The 16140-nt window shown below is 41.1% G+C and overlaps 1 protein-coding gene across 3 annotated transcripts in view; it reads right to left on the minus strand.

Annotated features, from left to right (window-relative positions):
- VSIG10 (V-set and immunoglobulin domain containing 10) overlaps positions 1-16140 on the minus strand; it is a 225156-nt gene that overhangs the window by 136594 nt on the left and 72422 nt on the right. For all 3 annotated transcript variants that reach the window (XR_015300902.1, XR_015300903.1, XM_086943275.1), the window contains exon 2: positions 9051-9338. Coding sequence is in view for 1 of the 3 variants with exons in the window: in XM_086943275.1 (XP_086799401.1) it covers positions 9051-9338 (288 nt within the window). In the remaining 2 variants the exon portion in view is untranslated. The remainder of the gene's footprint in view (positions 1-9050; positions 9339-16140) is intronic.

Genomic DNA, 16140 nt, shown 5'->3' on the forward strand with positions numbered 1-16140 from the left:
TATCCCCCATCAGATCTTTAACCTGATACAATTCATCGTTCTCACTTTTCTCCTTTTTAACCCTTTTCCTTTCTGTTGCCTCCTCCTCAGTCATTAAAGTTGGATGAGCATGAAATCACAATGGCTCCACTACTGGAAGACTTATCACAAATTATTGATCTGTGTCCTTTTATCGGCTTTTATAGCCTTACCATCCAACTCTATTTTAGTTGCTCTCTGTTCGCCTTACTGATTAAAGGCCCCTTTTTCCCTATTGACCTTTTCTCTGTGAATATGCTTCCACTTATTGGTCATTTTCCGACCACTTCCAAAATTGCTTATCCTCTATTCTGTTTCCCAAATCTTCCTTCTAATGTTCCCATGCAACCATCTATTCACTTCCCCAACTGTGTTGCCAATGCAGAAACAGCCTTACACAGTCTTGTACTCTGTCCACCACACTCCTCTCAACAATACTATTGGTATTCATACTGTCAAATTTATCCAAATAACCAATATAAATATTCAAATATCCTTCTAAAATAGACTTTTAAAAAATGCCAACTCTTAAATCACCGGTTAATAAAATGCAGGACTATAGAAACGACCGATCTTTCTATCCCCAAAAGATGGCCACCAAGATAGTAAAAGTAGATAACTACCTTTACCCAATTCAAATTGGCTGTTGCGTCATCTGACGCTTCAATGGTACCTCACTTGTTCAAATAGACTTGCACTCTAATCCATGGCTAAGCGCATGAACTATGTAGGCACAAAACTTTATTTCTTACTTTATTACCTAATCTCCGTTCTGACCTCAGTCAGACGCAGAGGAAACCCTGCACTGCTTGTGCTTGACTCTTCTCCCCCCCACTTCGAATACTGGCAACAGTCAGAGTCAGACATGGGAGGGGTTATGCCTGCATGCGTGTGCCTCCTGCCCTCATATTTGCTCGCTTGTGTAGCTCTGAATACGCGCGAGCATTGCTTTTTAAAACTTTTGCGTTCTCTGTACCCGCACCAAAAAACGGTACCGGCACAGTTGACGTTTCCTTTTTAACACACCTCCAACACCAAGTAGAGGTTAAACATCTTTCAAAATTTCTCTAAGACAAAAATAAAAAATAAAAAAAATGATATATATATATATATATATATATAATTAATATATAAACCTCTTGCAGTGTACAGCCCGCGGCCTGTAAAGCGTAACTGCAACTAGTCTCAATTTAACACATTCAGCCTAATCTAGTCTAATTTCATACTTTACTCATCCTCCATATGCTATACAACCAACTTTCATACACTTTAATAACTTCTCTCCTTCAAACCCATATGATCTTCATAAAATAAGAACTTGTCTGAGCTGTGAGCAGCAACAAAGAAGGAAGATGGCTGCAAGACAGGAAATTATATAGAGAGTAGAATGTTAATAGATTCTTGTTCTACTTTTTTTATTGCAATTAAAGAGGTATGCATAATATTGCCTGTGTGCCCTGCCATAAAATGATAAAAAAAACAATATCATATTCAACTGCATTCCCTGCTCTTATCACATACCAACGAATTACCAACGGAGAACACCAACCTAACGCAACCAGGCGGATGAAACATCATTTTTGGAATTTGTCTTTACGCTGAAAAGCCATTTCCAGGACATTCTTAAATATGATGAGGAAAAATATATCACACTTAAGTTAGAATCCTGGATACAATATAATATAAAATATATTAAAAATATCTTAAAATTCCTATAATATTAGGAATTGTCAGAATAATTAGTTAAAATGAAAGAGTTGCAAACGTTTTTTTAATGTCGTCCGTGACCCAGAAGGAAAAAGCAGAAGATGACCTGAAAGAAGAAAGCAGAAAAAGCTGAGAACTCATACAAGATGAAAAAGAAAAAGAAAGTAAACAGAAGATGTGAAAAGGAGGGAAAAGAGAGAAGAAAAGGTGAAAGGAGACAGTCTGGTTTTAAAACCAGGGGGAAAGTAGTAGCAAGAATCTCCCTTCCTGTGTGCACAGTTTGGGGGCATGCGGTACGGAGTTAAAGCTTAGGTCCCTCCGCCCAAAATATGGGAAATACAGGGGAATTTCCCCTTATATAGAGACACAATGAAAAGTCGCATCAGGCAGTAGCGGCTGGTGTGGGTAAATAGATGGAGGAAGACAATTAAATCAAGAATACAAGAACAAACAGGAGGCTGTAAAGGCTCAGAATAGTTCTGACAACCTGGAGAATGGCATTCAAGTTGAAAAATTAATTGAAACCAGTTTGATGAAAACAGGTTTCCAGAACCGGTTTCATCAAGTTTGGTTTTTATTGAGTTCACACAGAAAGGTTTTCTCAACGGAAAAAAACCCCGGAAAAACACAGAACCAGAAAAAAAACAGAACTGGAAAAACATGTAGTGTTTCAAGTGGAAAGAAAGTATATAATTAAAGAAGCCGCCATTATTGCCTGGTTCAAATGATTTCAGAGCGGACTGTATCAATACGTGTGTACATTTTGGCTTTGTTTATTTGCAATTTATTTTTGTATTCTTGTTGGATGGCGCATTTGCCTTTCTGTCTTAGCTACTTCCTGCGTTATTTCCTCACCTTCTCCCCTTAGTACTGAACGATAACTTTTATGCCTTCTCTACTGCCTTGACTTCTGCCTGCACCGAACTACGCAAAGTTTTTACTCTTCAGTACTTGCTTCTGAATGACCCCCTTCTGGGTCATGTGCCTGCAACCTTGCACACCATTATCCCTGCCAGTTTCTAGCTTATTGTGTCACTCCGTTTAGACTTTTCAAACTGAGGCCTCTGATTAAGGTGCCTTTTATGGCCAGGAACAGCTTTGGGATAGCCTTCCTAAAATTCCACCCTGACCTCCACCAGTTCCATTTCTTGGTCTGATCCACTGAGGGACGACAAGATACTACTCCAGCGCACCCCTTTACCATATTCAGTGGCATATGTATCAGGCAATTTTGCGATTGCAAACAGTGCGATTCGCAAAAATCATCTGTTTGTGATCGCAAAATGGCCTTTTGCTATGCATGAAAGTTTTTGGATTCACAATTTAGGTAATTGCAGTATCTTGCACATGCAAGTAGCCTTTCCTAAATGCAAACTTTGCATTTAGGAAACGCTAATTAACATCAATTGGAAGTTGATGTTAACTATGTGCATACTTTGAACAATGCACAAAACTACATTTTTCAAAGCGCCACGTGGCACACACATGCCCCTAAGGCATATGTGTGCCTTACCTGTGCACATTTTTTTCTCTGGGACGCCTCAGGGGGGCCTTAGGCACCCTTGCCTGTGCATTATCTAATTTGCGATAACCAATTAGTTCATCGCAATTTCAGGCAATGGATGACCATTCCCACCTATGGGCCTTGAGGCCATACGAAAAAAATGGAGTCGCAATAGCAAATAGCGATTCCCTAATTGCGATTCTTAAGGAATCGTAATTAGAGAAGCACTATTTGCACCCTGTTTCTTAAAAATCGCTATTTAGTAATCGCAAAAATGAAGTTTGATGCATGTGCCCCTATGTATATCAAATACATAGCTCTTGAAAGGTGAGACCTTCTTGGCTTGCAGCCCCTACACTTCTTGGCAAACCCCACAGACTGGTAATAACAAGGTGGTTTTGCGGAGCTGTGACTTCTGTGGGTGGCACATCCTTCACTCATGAGCAAACTCCATGTATATCACTGAGGACTTTGAAGACCAGTAATCGTAGTGTGCCTCTGTCAATGTGTAATATCAGGAGGTCTTTGACAGGAAATTTCCATGAGGAAGAATTGTCTTAGTTGTGCACATTAAATTAAGCTGGAATCATCTCGTTTGAGATTTGTTCTTGATATGATCCTTGGAGGACAGAGAATGGTCAACGAGGAATCCCAGAGATTTAGCAAAGGATGAAAGGATTGGGGTGAAGCTGTATAAGTTCATATTGTTGAACAAATCCCTAATGATGCGCTTGAGGATTCCTCCAATAAAAAGAACACACTTGGTCTTTGTTAGGGCAAAGCTTTAGATAAACTGTGGAGATCCATGTTTGTAGGGGTTTCAGTTCAAGCTCTGACTTTAAGAATGTTGTAGTTCTAGGAGGATACTACCCTTTGATACCCAGCTATGAGGCGACTGATGGTTGGTGGCAGCTGATCATAGTTTATGGACAGATATTGTTAGCTGTGTCCTTGCATATAAAATGTGTGCAGTCTAGTATAACTGAGTTCTACCCCCATGATGTGTGGGGTGCAGTGAGTCCATGGCACAGTAGATTTGTGCAAAATGGAGACTATGAGCATAGCAAATTGATTGTCTGACCAGGAGCCCACTTGCAGTAAAACTAGTGTCCCTCCTGTGGAAACAAAGGTCTAAGGGGCTACACAAAATCATTGTTTCCTGCCAGTCTGCCTTTGTGCATTTTTTTAGCTTACTTTTACCCTTTGCTATTATCACTTTTCGTATCTCTCAGTTTGTTCATGAATTGCTTACTTTGTGTAAAATTTCGTTACATGGTTTTGCTTCACTTTTCTCCAGTTGGCCATAGTAACCATAAGACACTGGTGAACTTCCTTATGGTAATTGAAAAATCAGGCTTTGTTTCAAACTTTGGCAATTTGTTTTACCAAATGTCAAGTAATACCGATTGTGTATGAAGAACATCATAGTACTATACATTATGCTCGCATATAGTATTCTTATGTGGATCATCAACCTTCTCGCCTGTTATATTGAACGGACCTATGGACTTTGAGCATGTACCCTTTCTAGGTTCTGAGGAAAGTCCCCAATGTCAGTATTGCTGACATGGAACAAACAGGGAATGATCCTCCTCTTCTTGAGGAGAGTGATTAAGGTTCTATGGAGACAAAAACATTGTTCATCTGGATCAACTTCATTTAATGTGCAAGTTGGATGTTTCACAAATGTAGAAAATGAGTGCCCAACTACTTTCCTTCGCAGAACAGCTTTGATGTCAGAGGCTATTATTATCGAAAAGGTTCTGTGTCTGCAGCTACTCTGTGCTAGATGAGTTCCAAGGCCCTCGCATCCGGAGCCCATCTACTTATTTTGTCTGTTGAAGCAGAAAAAAAGAGAGACTATTTCACTGCCATTGCTGTGAGCTGTGTCTTGCATGCAACCTGAATTCACTAGCTCATTTGTAAATGTTCATGTAGAACTTATAGCCTACTTGCAGACAACAGGAAGGATCATCTAGATTATCCAGATGCTAGATAAGGTCATCATCAATACCCTAAATATAAAAAAGAAGAGAGTGATAACCCGGAGTGGCTTCTGAATGTTTAGTAGCGTTTATGGTGGAGTCAAATGGCATGAGTGCTTGACTGCTAATAGTCTCTCTTGATACTTATCCATGTTGCCCCTGCTAATTCAGGCCTATGTTATGCCTTTTGATTTGACATTGGGATTCCCTTCTCTCTGTGTTCTTTGTAGCTTAGATGCCATGAAAAGCGATCGGTGACTTACTGCAAAGCCCAGATTGACACACAATTCCACTGTGCTCAACACAGCAGAGATGGATGATCAAGAAATCAACATGAGGAACAATTCCAGCTCTGGCTTCCTTTGATTAGCTGTGGTGGTACAAGCCAGGTACTATTCAGTGGACAGAGCCCTAAAAAGACTTTGACAGAACTCTGTGCAGAGCTGGAGTCTGTCCCCCCCCCCACTGAGTTTCCATCAATCATGATTTCTGCTCACACAGGCGGAAGCCTCTTTAACCTCTGGAAAATGACAATTGTGTTTTCAAAATCGCACAAGGTAAGTGGTTTTTATTTATTTTATCCTACCTATCCCTTCGTCTGTCAACCCGCCCCGCCGCCCTTACCTGTGCTGGCCGCACCTAAAAACATGCAGTGTATTCCTCAGAGTCTACCCTGCCAGTATCTCCTACACTTGAAGATCAGACCTTTTGATTGTAGTCCAGCAAGAGAAATTTACTTTTATTTGCTTCTTTCACCAAGAACTGATTTTTAGCTTTCATTGTGCACTGGAATTAGAAATAGGGATGTTTTAATTGTGATATTTTGTGTTGTTTGCCTTAATTTCCAATAGAGTCATTAGCTATGTGAAAATGGTTGGAAGTGCATGCTCTATATGGGAAAGAAAGCAAAACCAAAGGGGATGATGGACGGAGTGTTGAACATTACAAGCACTCACCCCCAGTCAACTGATCTGGGTTTAATCCATCATCATTCTTTAGCTCACACCGCTCTATATGGGACACAGTTCGAACACAGTGTCTTAACCACGAATATGTGTGGTTAAGGCAGTGCACGGTCTAGCTACTGCTCGAAGAAAGCAGGAACATGCCAGGAGGAGAGCCAGAGGACTTGGTAAGGTAAGAGGGGCTGGGCCGGTGTGTATGGGTTGGGGGTAGTTTTCAGAATGGGGGTGGGGTCCGGTAGTTTTCAGGACAGGGGCTGGTCAATTCGTTTTCCTGGTGGGGGTTGGGTAGTTTTCAGGGCTTGGGGGGGTCAGGGTAGTTTTCAGGGCTGGTGGGGGGTCGGAGTCGTTTTTTAGGGCTGCTGAGGGGGGGGGGGTGAGGGTAGAATTAATATTTTTAGGGGTTAGGATTTCAGGCTCTAGGGCAGTGGAAGAGTTTGGGGTTGTTTTAGGGACAGCGCGTTGGTGGAGGGGATCGAGGTAGTGTAAATAAAGGGGAAATGTTTTAGGCTTCAGGGCAGAGAGGAGGGGTATGGGTAGTTGGGGTCGTTTTTAGGCCTTGGGGAAAGGTGGCTTAGTTTTTAGAGCTCGTGGGTGGTTTTAAGTTAGGAGTTAGGGTTTTAGTCCTAAGGGCAATGGAAGGGGTTGGCAGGGCCGTCTTTAGCACTGGTAGCGCCCTGTGCGACAATGTTTGTTGGTGCCCCCCAATGACCATCTCTTCCACGGATTCCCTTAGTACCACCATGTAGCTGTGCCCTCAAGTCTCCATAACCACTCTTTCCCAGATTCATTTAATTTTATACCAGTGTAAGGTGTCAGAGCTTTTTACATCACACACATTGCAAAGGGATAATGAATCATATGTGTGTAAATCAGTGTATAGAACTGTTACATAAAACAGAGGACTACAAGGAGTAGGAGTCACATGTCATCCATACTGGGAGGCAGGATAGTTTGAGTCCTTGGTCTGGAAAAGCACACATTCAGAAGTTAAAATGTATCACCATTGTCAGGGGTTCTCTTTAATAATAAGTTTTGATTTCTATCCTAATGAAAGGCTAGACAAAAAAAATAAGCTCTAACATATACCTTGCAGTTTGCACGCAACTCTTTGATGACCGTTAATAGCTCACTGTTTTATTTTAGGATTTTAACTTCTAATTATCAAGTAACAAAAGTATCTCTGTGACAAAAGCAGCAACCCACTGACCGATTTACATTATATGCACGTTTTTTATCTGCATGGTACACGTTCCTTGCAGCAGGCATATTAACCCTCCCCGCTATCTTAGGATGATTCAAAACTTCCACTAGACAAAACTCCGGTCTCTCTACAGCGCCAGGACACCACAGCTGGGGTATCAGTGCACTATACAAGTACGATATTTCATTTAATTTCATTTCATTTCTACAGGAAGAACACTAGTCACTGGCGTTATCATGACATTTTTATTGATGCCTCAAAGTTGATGGAGGCAAGGAAGGTGGCAGCAGGTGGTTTTAAAATGATAGCATACTTGCAAACATGGTGCCCCACCCCCAAGTCTGAGTCCGGTGCAGTGGCACCGGTCGCACCAACCTAGAGCCTGCCCTGGGGTTTGGGTTAGTTTTAGGGACAGCACAGAGTGGAAGGGGTCGGGTGGGAATGTTTTGGCCCTCAGGGCAGGGGGACAGGTAGCGGGTCTGTAGCCTAGGGTGGGGGTCGGAGTAGCGGTGAGCTTAGTAGATATACCCCTTTACCATTCATGCCTTTACCCCGAAATTGCATGGTAAAGGCATGCGTGGTAAAGGAATGTGTGGTTAAGACGCATTCGTGGTTCTGGCTGCGTGGTAGAGGCACGCATGGTTTAGCCATGCGTGTCTCTATCATACAACCACTCTTTACAGTTCACATTGGCAAAAACGTTTTTAATCTCAATAGAAAAAAGGGGTCTGCCTTCTCAGGTGATCTTTTTCTGTGACATAAATCACCCGCCCTGTCCGTCACCCTGTTTAAGAGTTTGAGATAACATTCCCTAAAGTAACCATCATCAGTCCCCCGCGCTTGTGCACCTTGATCACCTGATTTGGCATCAAGGTGAGAGATAAGTTGTGGGCCTGCATGAGGAATGTGACAATGCCAAGGGTCAGGAAGGAGCATCATTGTTTATTTGTTATTTAATTTTTTAACAACTCTTCTTTTACTAATTAAATAGCTATAAATGCACAGTTTGTTGCTTAACGCATCTTCAGTTTGGTAATGCCTGTTAGCTAGGTAAATGTGGTGGGGTACCAGAGGACAAGTGTGGCTTTGCCTCCCTGCAGGTACCTTGTTCATTGCCTTCAAGTCATAGCAAAGCTCTGACTCCTCAGAGATCTCCTACTTAGGGTGATATCACTCAGCAGAATTGCTTCGGCATGTGTAAGGGATTCCCACACAAACTCCCTGGAAGAAAGCAATGAAAACAATATTACAGCTGGACTAAGTGCCACCATCCAACTTTGAAGAGTTGTTGCGGATGGTGGATAGCTCAGAAGGGTCCTTTTCTAAGCCCCTGCATGGAATCCGAAGCCTCAAAGATCCCCTGTACATAGTGCGTTAACTCTCCAGCGCTCTCCCACTCCAAGATCGAGATCCCTAAAAAAATCCTCTCGAAAGACAAATAAGGAACAATTCAATAGTGTATTAAGGCGACTAGCACTTCCTGGAAATGTCACAAAAAAAGGATTGCAACTACAAGTGTTCTGTTGAAACAGCATTACGAAAAAAACTTTAAACACACTCACACATAGAAATAACATGCCTTCACTAACACTCCCAATACCCAACCCGAATCTCTGTGTAAAGCTACATTAACACACAGACTTCATCACCTCCAAGATGGCCTTACTCACAGGTAAGTAGAAGTTGGATCTGTGGCTGGGGCTTTGCAGAGTCCACCGTCCTATTTGCCAGTACACATGTGTAGTTCCCTTCATCCTCTAGCCGAAGCTCCTTAATTTGCAGAGAGCTCTGATTTCCCCACTCAAAGCGCACATTCCACGCAGGCCAGGACACAGACAAGACCGGATGATCATTGCCGATTTTAAACCAATCCACCTTGTCGGTTCCAAGGGACACGTTTCTGCAGGGCAGAGTCACATTTCCACCAATATCTCCCACGATTATGTCTACCTTTGACCCTAGAGGAAGAGACAAATATCGATTAATGGCTGAAAAGATAACTTTGTTGATAGATTTGCCAGCTGTTAAGTTGCACTAGGGCTAACCAAACATACTCACTCTAGGACCTACAAAAGTAGATAAAACCAAGAAATGACCAAGTTGCAGATATTTTTTCTTCTAACTAAACAGATATAGGCTATCACATACAAAGTGTTATCCAAACACAGTTGGCTAAAAACAAGGTTTAAAGAAAAACATTCCAGCAGACATATTGCTAGGTCCTTTAAAAAAATATCTAAATAATCATAAAATAGCATTTTAATTTAGCATTTTTTTCCGAAATAATGTCCTTTCTTTAAAGATGAGAAGACTGAGTGTTATGAGTTTTGATCACATATTAAACATACTCCTACAGTGGTGTTGTTATCCACTGCCCATGCACGAATGCTCGCCTGAGTAAACCTTCTTTACCAGTAAATCTTGAAAAACATCCATTCTTTCGTCAATTCTTCCAAATAGGAGCGATACCTGAAAAGTAGCCAAACCCGAAGAGCCACATTCTTCTTGAGAGGCGACCTTCAGCGTGAGAACAGTGCTCTTGCACTGAGAGGACCCGCACTAAACATCACCTTTGCTTCGCGGATTAGCACAGTCGGCAATCCTGGGATTTTAGCCACTTGCTGGTGATTTAGTGAGGCCAGCAAATTGCAATTTTGGCTGAAGGCCACACGTTTCAAGAGTGGCCTTCTAGTTATCAAGTATGCTCTACAGCAAGAAATAACAAGCATTTACAATGCAACGGTGTCGCCTTTGCAAATGTTAGAGCTATTGGCATTGCAAATGACAAACTTTTTATTTATGTGTTAGTTTTGAAAACAGATAAATAAATGGCATTGTCATTTACAATGCCAATAGCTTAATCTCTCACAAATGCGATACCTATTGCATTTCCAATGCAATAGGTCGCGTATTTACGAGAGTTTGAGCTATTGACATTGCAAATAACAATGCGTTTTATTGATGTTTCAAAAACCAAAACATAAATAAAAGGTCTCACACTGCTGTTTCTCTCACACTGCTGTCTCTCGCACACTGCTGTCTCTCGCACACTGCTGTCTTTCTTACACACAATGCTGTCTCTCACACTGCTGTCTCTTATACACACTGCTGTCTCTCACACTGCAGGTGTGGGTTGTGGGATGTGGGTTTCCAGCTCATCACACACACACACACACAGCCACACAGAGCCACACACACACACACACACACAGCCACACTCAGAGCCATCCACACACAGACACACACACACACACAGACAGAGACAATAGTAAGTATCTTTGCTCGCTAGAACTTTACAACATAGCCTCTGTGTCACTGGGGACACCATTTCACAATCCTGACATTTATTTATACAAACCATTGTAAAGGAGGAGTATTTGGTTCAGTTGAAGTAAAGAAAGACTACAAATTATAGAATACACCAGTATAGCCCAAGACTAACAAAGTTTAGCCACCCAAAGTAAAAATAAAAAAAAGCATTTGCAATGCAAACGGTCTCGCCTTTGGGACCTTCTTTGTATTTAGCTATGCAGCACATTAGCCTGGGTGCTAAAACATGGAGGGAAAGTAAGCACCAAACTGTGTGACACACCAGGTATGGAAACACATAGAGAGACATATTGCCTTTCAGCAGGAAATGGTATAGTCCAAAGCTCTGCTCTTAATATAAAATCAGGGCCTTCATTGGTTATATCACTGAAAATACAAGATTTGATTTTTTTTTTATTGTCTACCGGTGCTCGTGGAAGACAATTTCTATGGACTGGAATCTAGAGAATGCTAAAGTGATTCTGGTATTTTACTGACCTCTGCTGGTCGTTTTCTATCAAGAAAGTTAAATAGAGGCAGTTGCCAGAAAACTAAAGTCTTAAATGAGTCTTAAACACATGCCCTTGTCAACTCAATATTGGATGAGAACAAATGATGCTTCTGAGTGCTTTTAAATTGAAGAACATTTAAATGAATTGTTGCCTTAATAGCTAAGTTAACTCTTCATTTTTATTTGCTCCCATTTCAAAGTGTCCCATTTAGAAACAGCAGACCTCTTGCTCCAAATGACCAGTAGACACTGCGTGATAACTGACAACTAGCCTTTAAAACAAAAATGGGAAAAAGGTAAGGAGAAGAAAATATTTCTAAAGACATTCAGTCATTGTTTTTCTCAACTGTTAATTAAGCCAATTAAGTCTCAACATTTTTGGAAGCATGTTTCTTCACTTTAAAATTCCTCCCATTTAAACAAATGGCTGTGTTTTTCTGTTATACATATAGCATTATCTAGAGGCCACTGGGTGCAAGATGCCTTTTATTTGAAGATGCAACACTTTTAAATAGGAGAAAATGTAAATTATGAGTTTTATAGAATCCATACAAATAAAGTTAACTTTTAAGTTTAATTTTCTCCCATTTCAAAGTGTTGCATTTACACACAGCAATAATCTTGCTCCCAGTCGCTGGGATACACAGTGTCATATTTAGAACTGAAAAATACAGCCATTTTTATAAGTGGGACACATTTAATATGCAGAAAAATGTTCTATATTAGGAAATATTTGCAGAACATTTTTCTAAACATTAAATTTCTCTCATTTAAAAAATGTGTTGCATTTTCAAGTTCACATGATCACATACAGGATGAGTAACTCTCATTGATTGAAGGGTGATTTGACCGTACTCCATGCCCTTCAACAAAGCTTCCCCCCCCTGAAAGTGAGCACCCGAGAACCTTGTCCAGAGGTCAGTTAGGTGCATCAGACAGGTCTCATGGAGTTCACCCCATGCCTTCCTACACCCAAAAAACCACCAGGCATTAGGTAATCATATTGCTGATTCCACCATGGATGTCTCGTACACACCACGTTCAGAATGGCTTGGTAATCTTATGAAGTATTACACAGCTAGTTGAGTAAACAACAAACCTCATTTCCATGTGGCATGCTTTCAGTTTTATCAGGCCAGAAGAACGCAACAGAATATACTGGTTTTCAGCACCAGGAGATAACGAAATATGAACAAAATCAATATTTTATTTATTTTTATTTATTTATAAAATTTCTAGAGCACACAAATACCTTCCGGTGTCTCGGCGCTAGAGTTCACAGATTGCAGAGGATTTCCATCGACAATTTACTGATTGAAAAGCCAGGTTTTAAGATGTTTTCGGAATGTTAATAGTGATGGACTAAGTTTGATATAGGAAGGGAGCTGATTCCACAGTTTTGAGGCAGCAACCACAAAACGTTTGTCTCCCCATGTTGCCTTTTTTGTACGAGGAATTTGGAGCTGTTGGGCTGAAGATGAACGTAATGTTCGACTAGGTTTATAAACATTAATTGCTTTTTTAAAGAATTGTATTTTGAGGATCAGCCCATCTGTAATTTAATTTCAACGTGTAGGCCTAAAAATCGAATGTTTTTAGACAATTAAACCTTATGAGTAGTAAAATAAGTAATGTAAGGGTTGCATATAAAAATTATAAGTACAGACAGCTAGGCAGGGTTTACGCCCAAAATAGTTTCTGTATACAAATGTAGATTTTAATGTTTGGAGTTTATCATATATAAGTGTTGCTTTAAAATCTTGTTTATTCTAAACCAAGACTCAATGAAGGAAACTACTTTCAATGAAAGAATACAAAACCCATTATATTTGGTTAACAGACAACATGAAAGGTCAGTACCGACTGTCAATCTAGGTCAGCAACCATTGTAGTGTTCGGACATGACATTATAATAAGAAATGGTTTTCGGAAAGGAATACCTATTGAGGATAGACACACAGGATCAGTTTTCAAAAAACTTTCCATGAGGCAATTAAATATAGAAAACTAAAACAGGATACATGTGCACACAGATTAAATAGTTACCTATGCAATGAGACATACATGTATTTGCTTTTCAAAAAAAGAGAGTGAAGATGTTCAACTGGCCAAAAGCTATAAATAAAATTTAAAAAATCAAGCATCTTCTCAACTAAAAGCAACAGAGCATGTGAAAAAATAAACTGATGCAGAGCTACAAGAGATTGAAATGTAGGCAGTGCTTATGGGTCTGCCACAACTTGCATTTACGGTACAAAAGGGGGTGGTAATGGACTGAGCATCTGAACCAATCCAACACTCACACCCAGTCAAAAGATCTGGGTTTAATCCATCACCGTTCTTTAGCCCACTCTGCCACCCCAGTTCAGACATGGCTATATGCAAATCAATCTGACCCTGTGCCTCATGGGAACAGTCCAGCCCGAACTGCCAAGCCATGCCTTCCCTGGACCGGAAACAAGCTTCCGAGGAACGGTTTCTGGCATTCCAGCCGTCTTCAGGCCGGCTTGCTTGAATCCAGTGGCAAAGTGAGCAATAGACTCACGTCTGAGCATACCCTGCCACACTTAAGGCGGCCAAAAGCGGTACAAAAGGGGGTGGTAATGGACAGAGCATCTGAACCAATCAAACACTCACACCCAGTCAAAAGATCTGGGTCTAATCCATCACAAAATTTATGAGATCGATCTCATCAGTGCCACAGTCTACCCAATCATACACGATTCACTCAGAGCTAGGGACCGGTTTTATTACAGACATGATAAGAGTGGCCCCCTTAATATCCTGGCTGAAGACCTGGTTGAATGGTGAACTTTTCCTGAATCATGTTATTCTTAAAGATTGCCTTCTATTAGACAATGTAAATAAAATTAAGTGGTTATCTTATGTTAAACAGTGGTTTCTTAAACTTGGGAGACCGGAGCTCTTTTTCTCACCAGAAAAAATAACTCGTAAGGACATAGCACTGACGAAGGGGGCCATGTTACAGATGCTGTCCCTAAACAGAGAGGAAATAGAGCTCAGAAAATCTACTGTAAGGGCTAACCTTCTTGTTGCCAATCCCCCAGGACCTGAACTTTACCTTGTTTTAGTTAATCGTTCTTACCACAGGGTTCTTTTAACACGTTTCCGTCTAAACATGATCTATTTGAATTTAGGTCACTTCCCTGAATGGAGTACTCCTGAACAGGCACTACCGTGTTCCTGCGATAATTTTTCTAAACAGGACTCAATGCATTTTTTGATGTTTTGTGATTATTACACGGCTGTAAGGACAAAGTTTCTTGTTCCCATCCTTAAGGAGGCAGGGTTTATTAAAGTCAAGCCCGCTCTCCTTTATCTACAACTACTAAACAGCCCTAGGGTTATTTTTCATGTTGCCAGTTATTTGGCGAGTGCTGTTAGGGTTCGGAACAAGAGAATGATAAATTGTAATTAACTGTATTTCCATAAAGCTGGATTTTGTCTGTATTGTAAATATTTTAAATGTTGTAAATGTAACATGGCAGCTAAATCTTTTGTGGCATGATTTTTAACATTTATGAAATTTGTGGGATACTTTTAAATATAATAATTGTAATTGTTTTTAAAGTGTTTTTTGAATGTATATTATGTATCATCGTCTTTTTATGATATTGAATTATCGAAATAAAGTATTTTGACTGACTGAGTGGGCCCGGACCGCCGCAGTCCGCTGGATTTGTTAGACTCTGTGTTCTTTTCAGCAACGCTGTAGCCGGACGAGGCTAAAAACTCACACAGAACCTTGAAATAAGCCTTTTTAAACCAGAACTCTTGAAAATTGCTTAAAAACTGCTTAATAACTCCCTTGTGTCAGGGAGTGTCCCTAATAGTTTTAAACAGGCCTTACTGATCCCTCTGAAAAAAAAACCCGGCATTGATTCCTCTGACCTCTCTAATTATAGGCCTATATCGTTACTGCCTTACCTATCCAAAATATTGGAGGCGCACGTAACTAACTGCCTATCAAGTTTTGTGGAGGCTTCCGGGTATTTACAACCCAACCAGGCAGGTTTCCGGCCTGGTCACTCCACTGAGGCAGTGATATTGGCCGTCCAGAATACTCTAAGGTCTAATGCAGACAGGGACTTACACCAGGCTTTGGTGTTACTGGACCTGTCTGCGGCGTTCGACACGGTTGACTATACCATCTTGGTCAACCGTGTCGAACAGGCCGGTCTTCGAGACTCGGCCTTGGCCTGGCTCAAGTCTTTCATTTCTGGACGTACTCAATCGGTTCAACTAGGCTCCTTCACAGCCCCAAAAAAAGCCTCCTTTTGTGGGGTTCCTCAAGGATCTTCCTTGTCCCCTTTATTATTTAATTTGTACATGCGCCCATTGTTATTTTCTTTACGAGAGTTCAAGGTCGATGTCTATAACTATGCAGACGACCTGCAGTTGGTTTTTGTGCTAAACTCCCACAATGCTGCTGAGGAATTTCGAGCCACCATGTCTTTTATCCAGAGGTGGATGTCCCTAAACCACCTTAAGTTAAATCCGGGAAAAACGGAGCTCATTCTACCTGGGAAGAGTGAGATCAGTTGGAGTCCTAGCTTCTGGCCATCGGACATGGGCGCGCCTCCAAAAAAATCCCGTACAGTGAAAAGCTTAGGAGTGACTCTTAGTGAGGATCTTACCTTGGTGAGCCAAGTCGGAACTGTGGTCTCCTCGGGTTTTTTTCAATTGAGGAAGATCAGAAAAATAGCACATCTTCTTACAGGCCTGGCTTTAATACAAACAGTCAGTGCGCTGGTCCTGTCCCATATCGATTTCTCCAATGGCCTCTACTTGGGGGCGCCTATTGGCCAACTTAAAAGATTGCAGTACTTGCAAAATCAAGCTGCGAGACTTATCTGCAAAGTACCTAAGTGGGAATCGATTAGACATGGACTAGAGACTTTGCACTGGCTGCCTGTAGA

The sequence above is a fragment of the Lissotriton vulgaris genome, chromosome 11 (genome assembly GCF_964263255.1).
Source record: "Lissotriton vulgaris chromosome 11, aLisVul1.2, whole genome shotgun sequence".
NCBI classification, from domain to species: Eukaryota; Metazoa; Chordata; class Amphibia; order Caudata; family Salamandridae; genus Lissotriton; species Lissotriton vulgaris.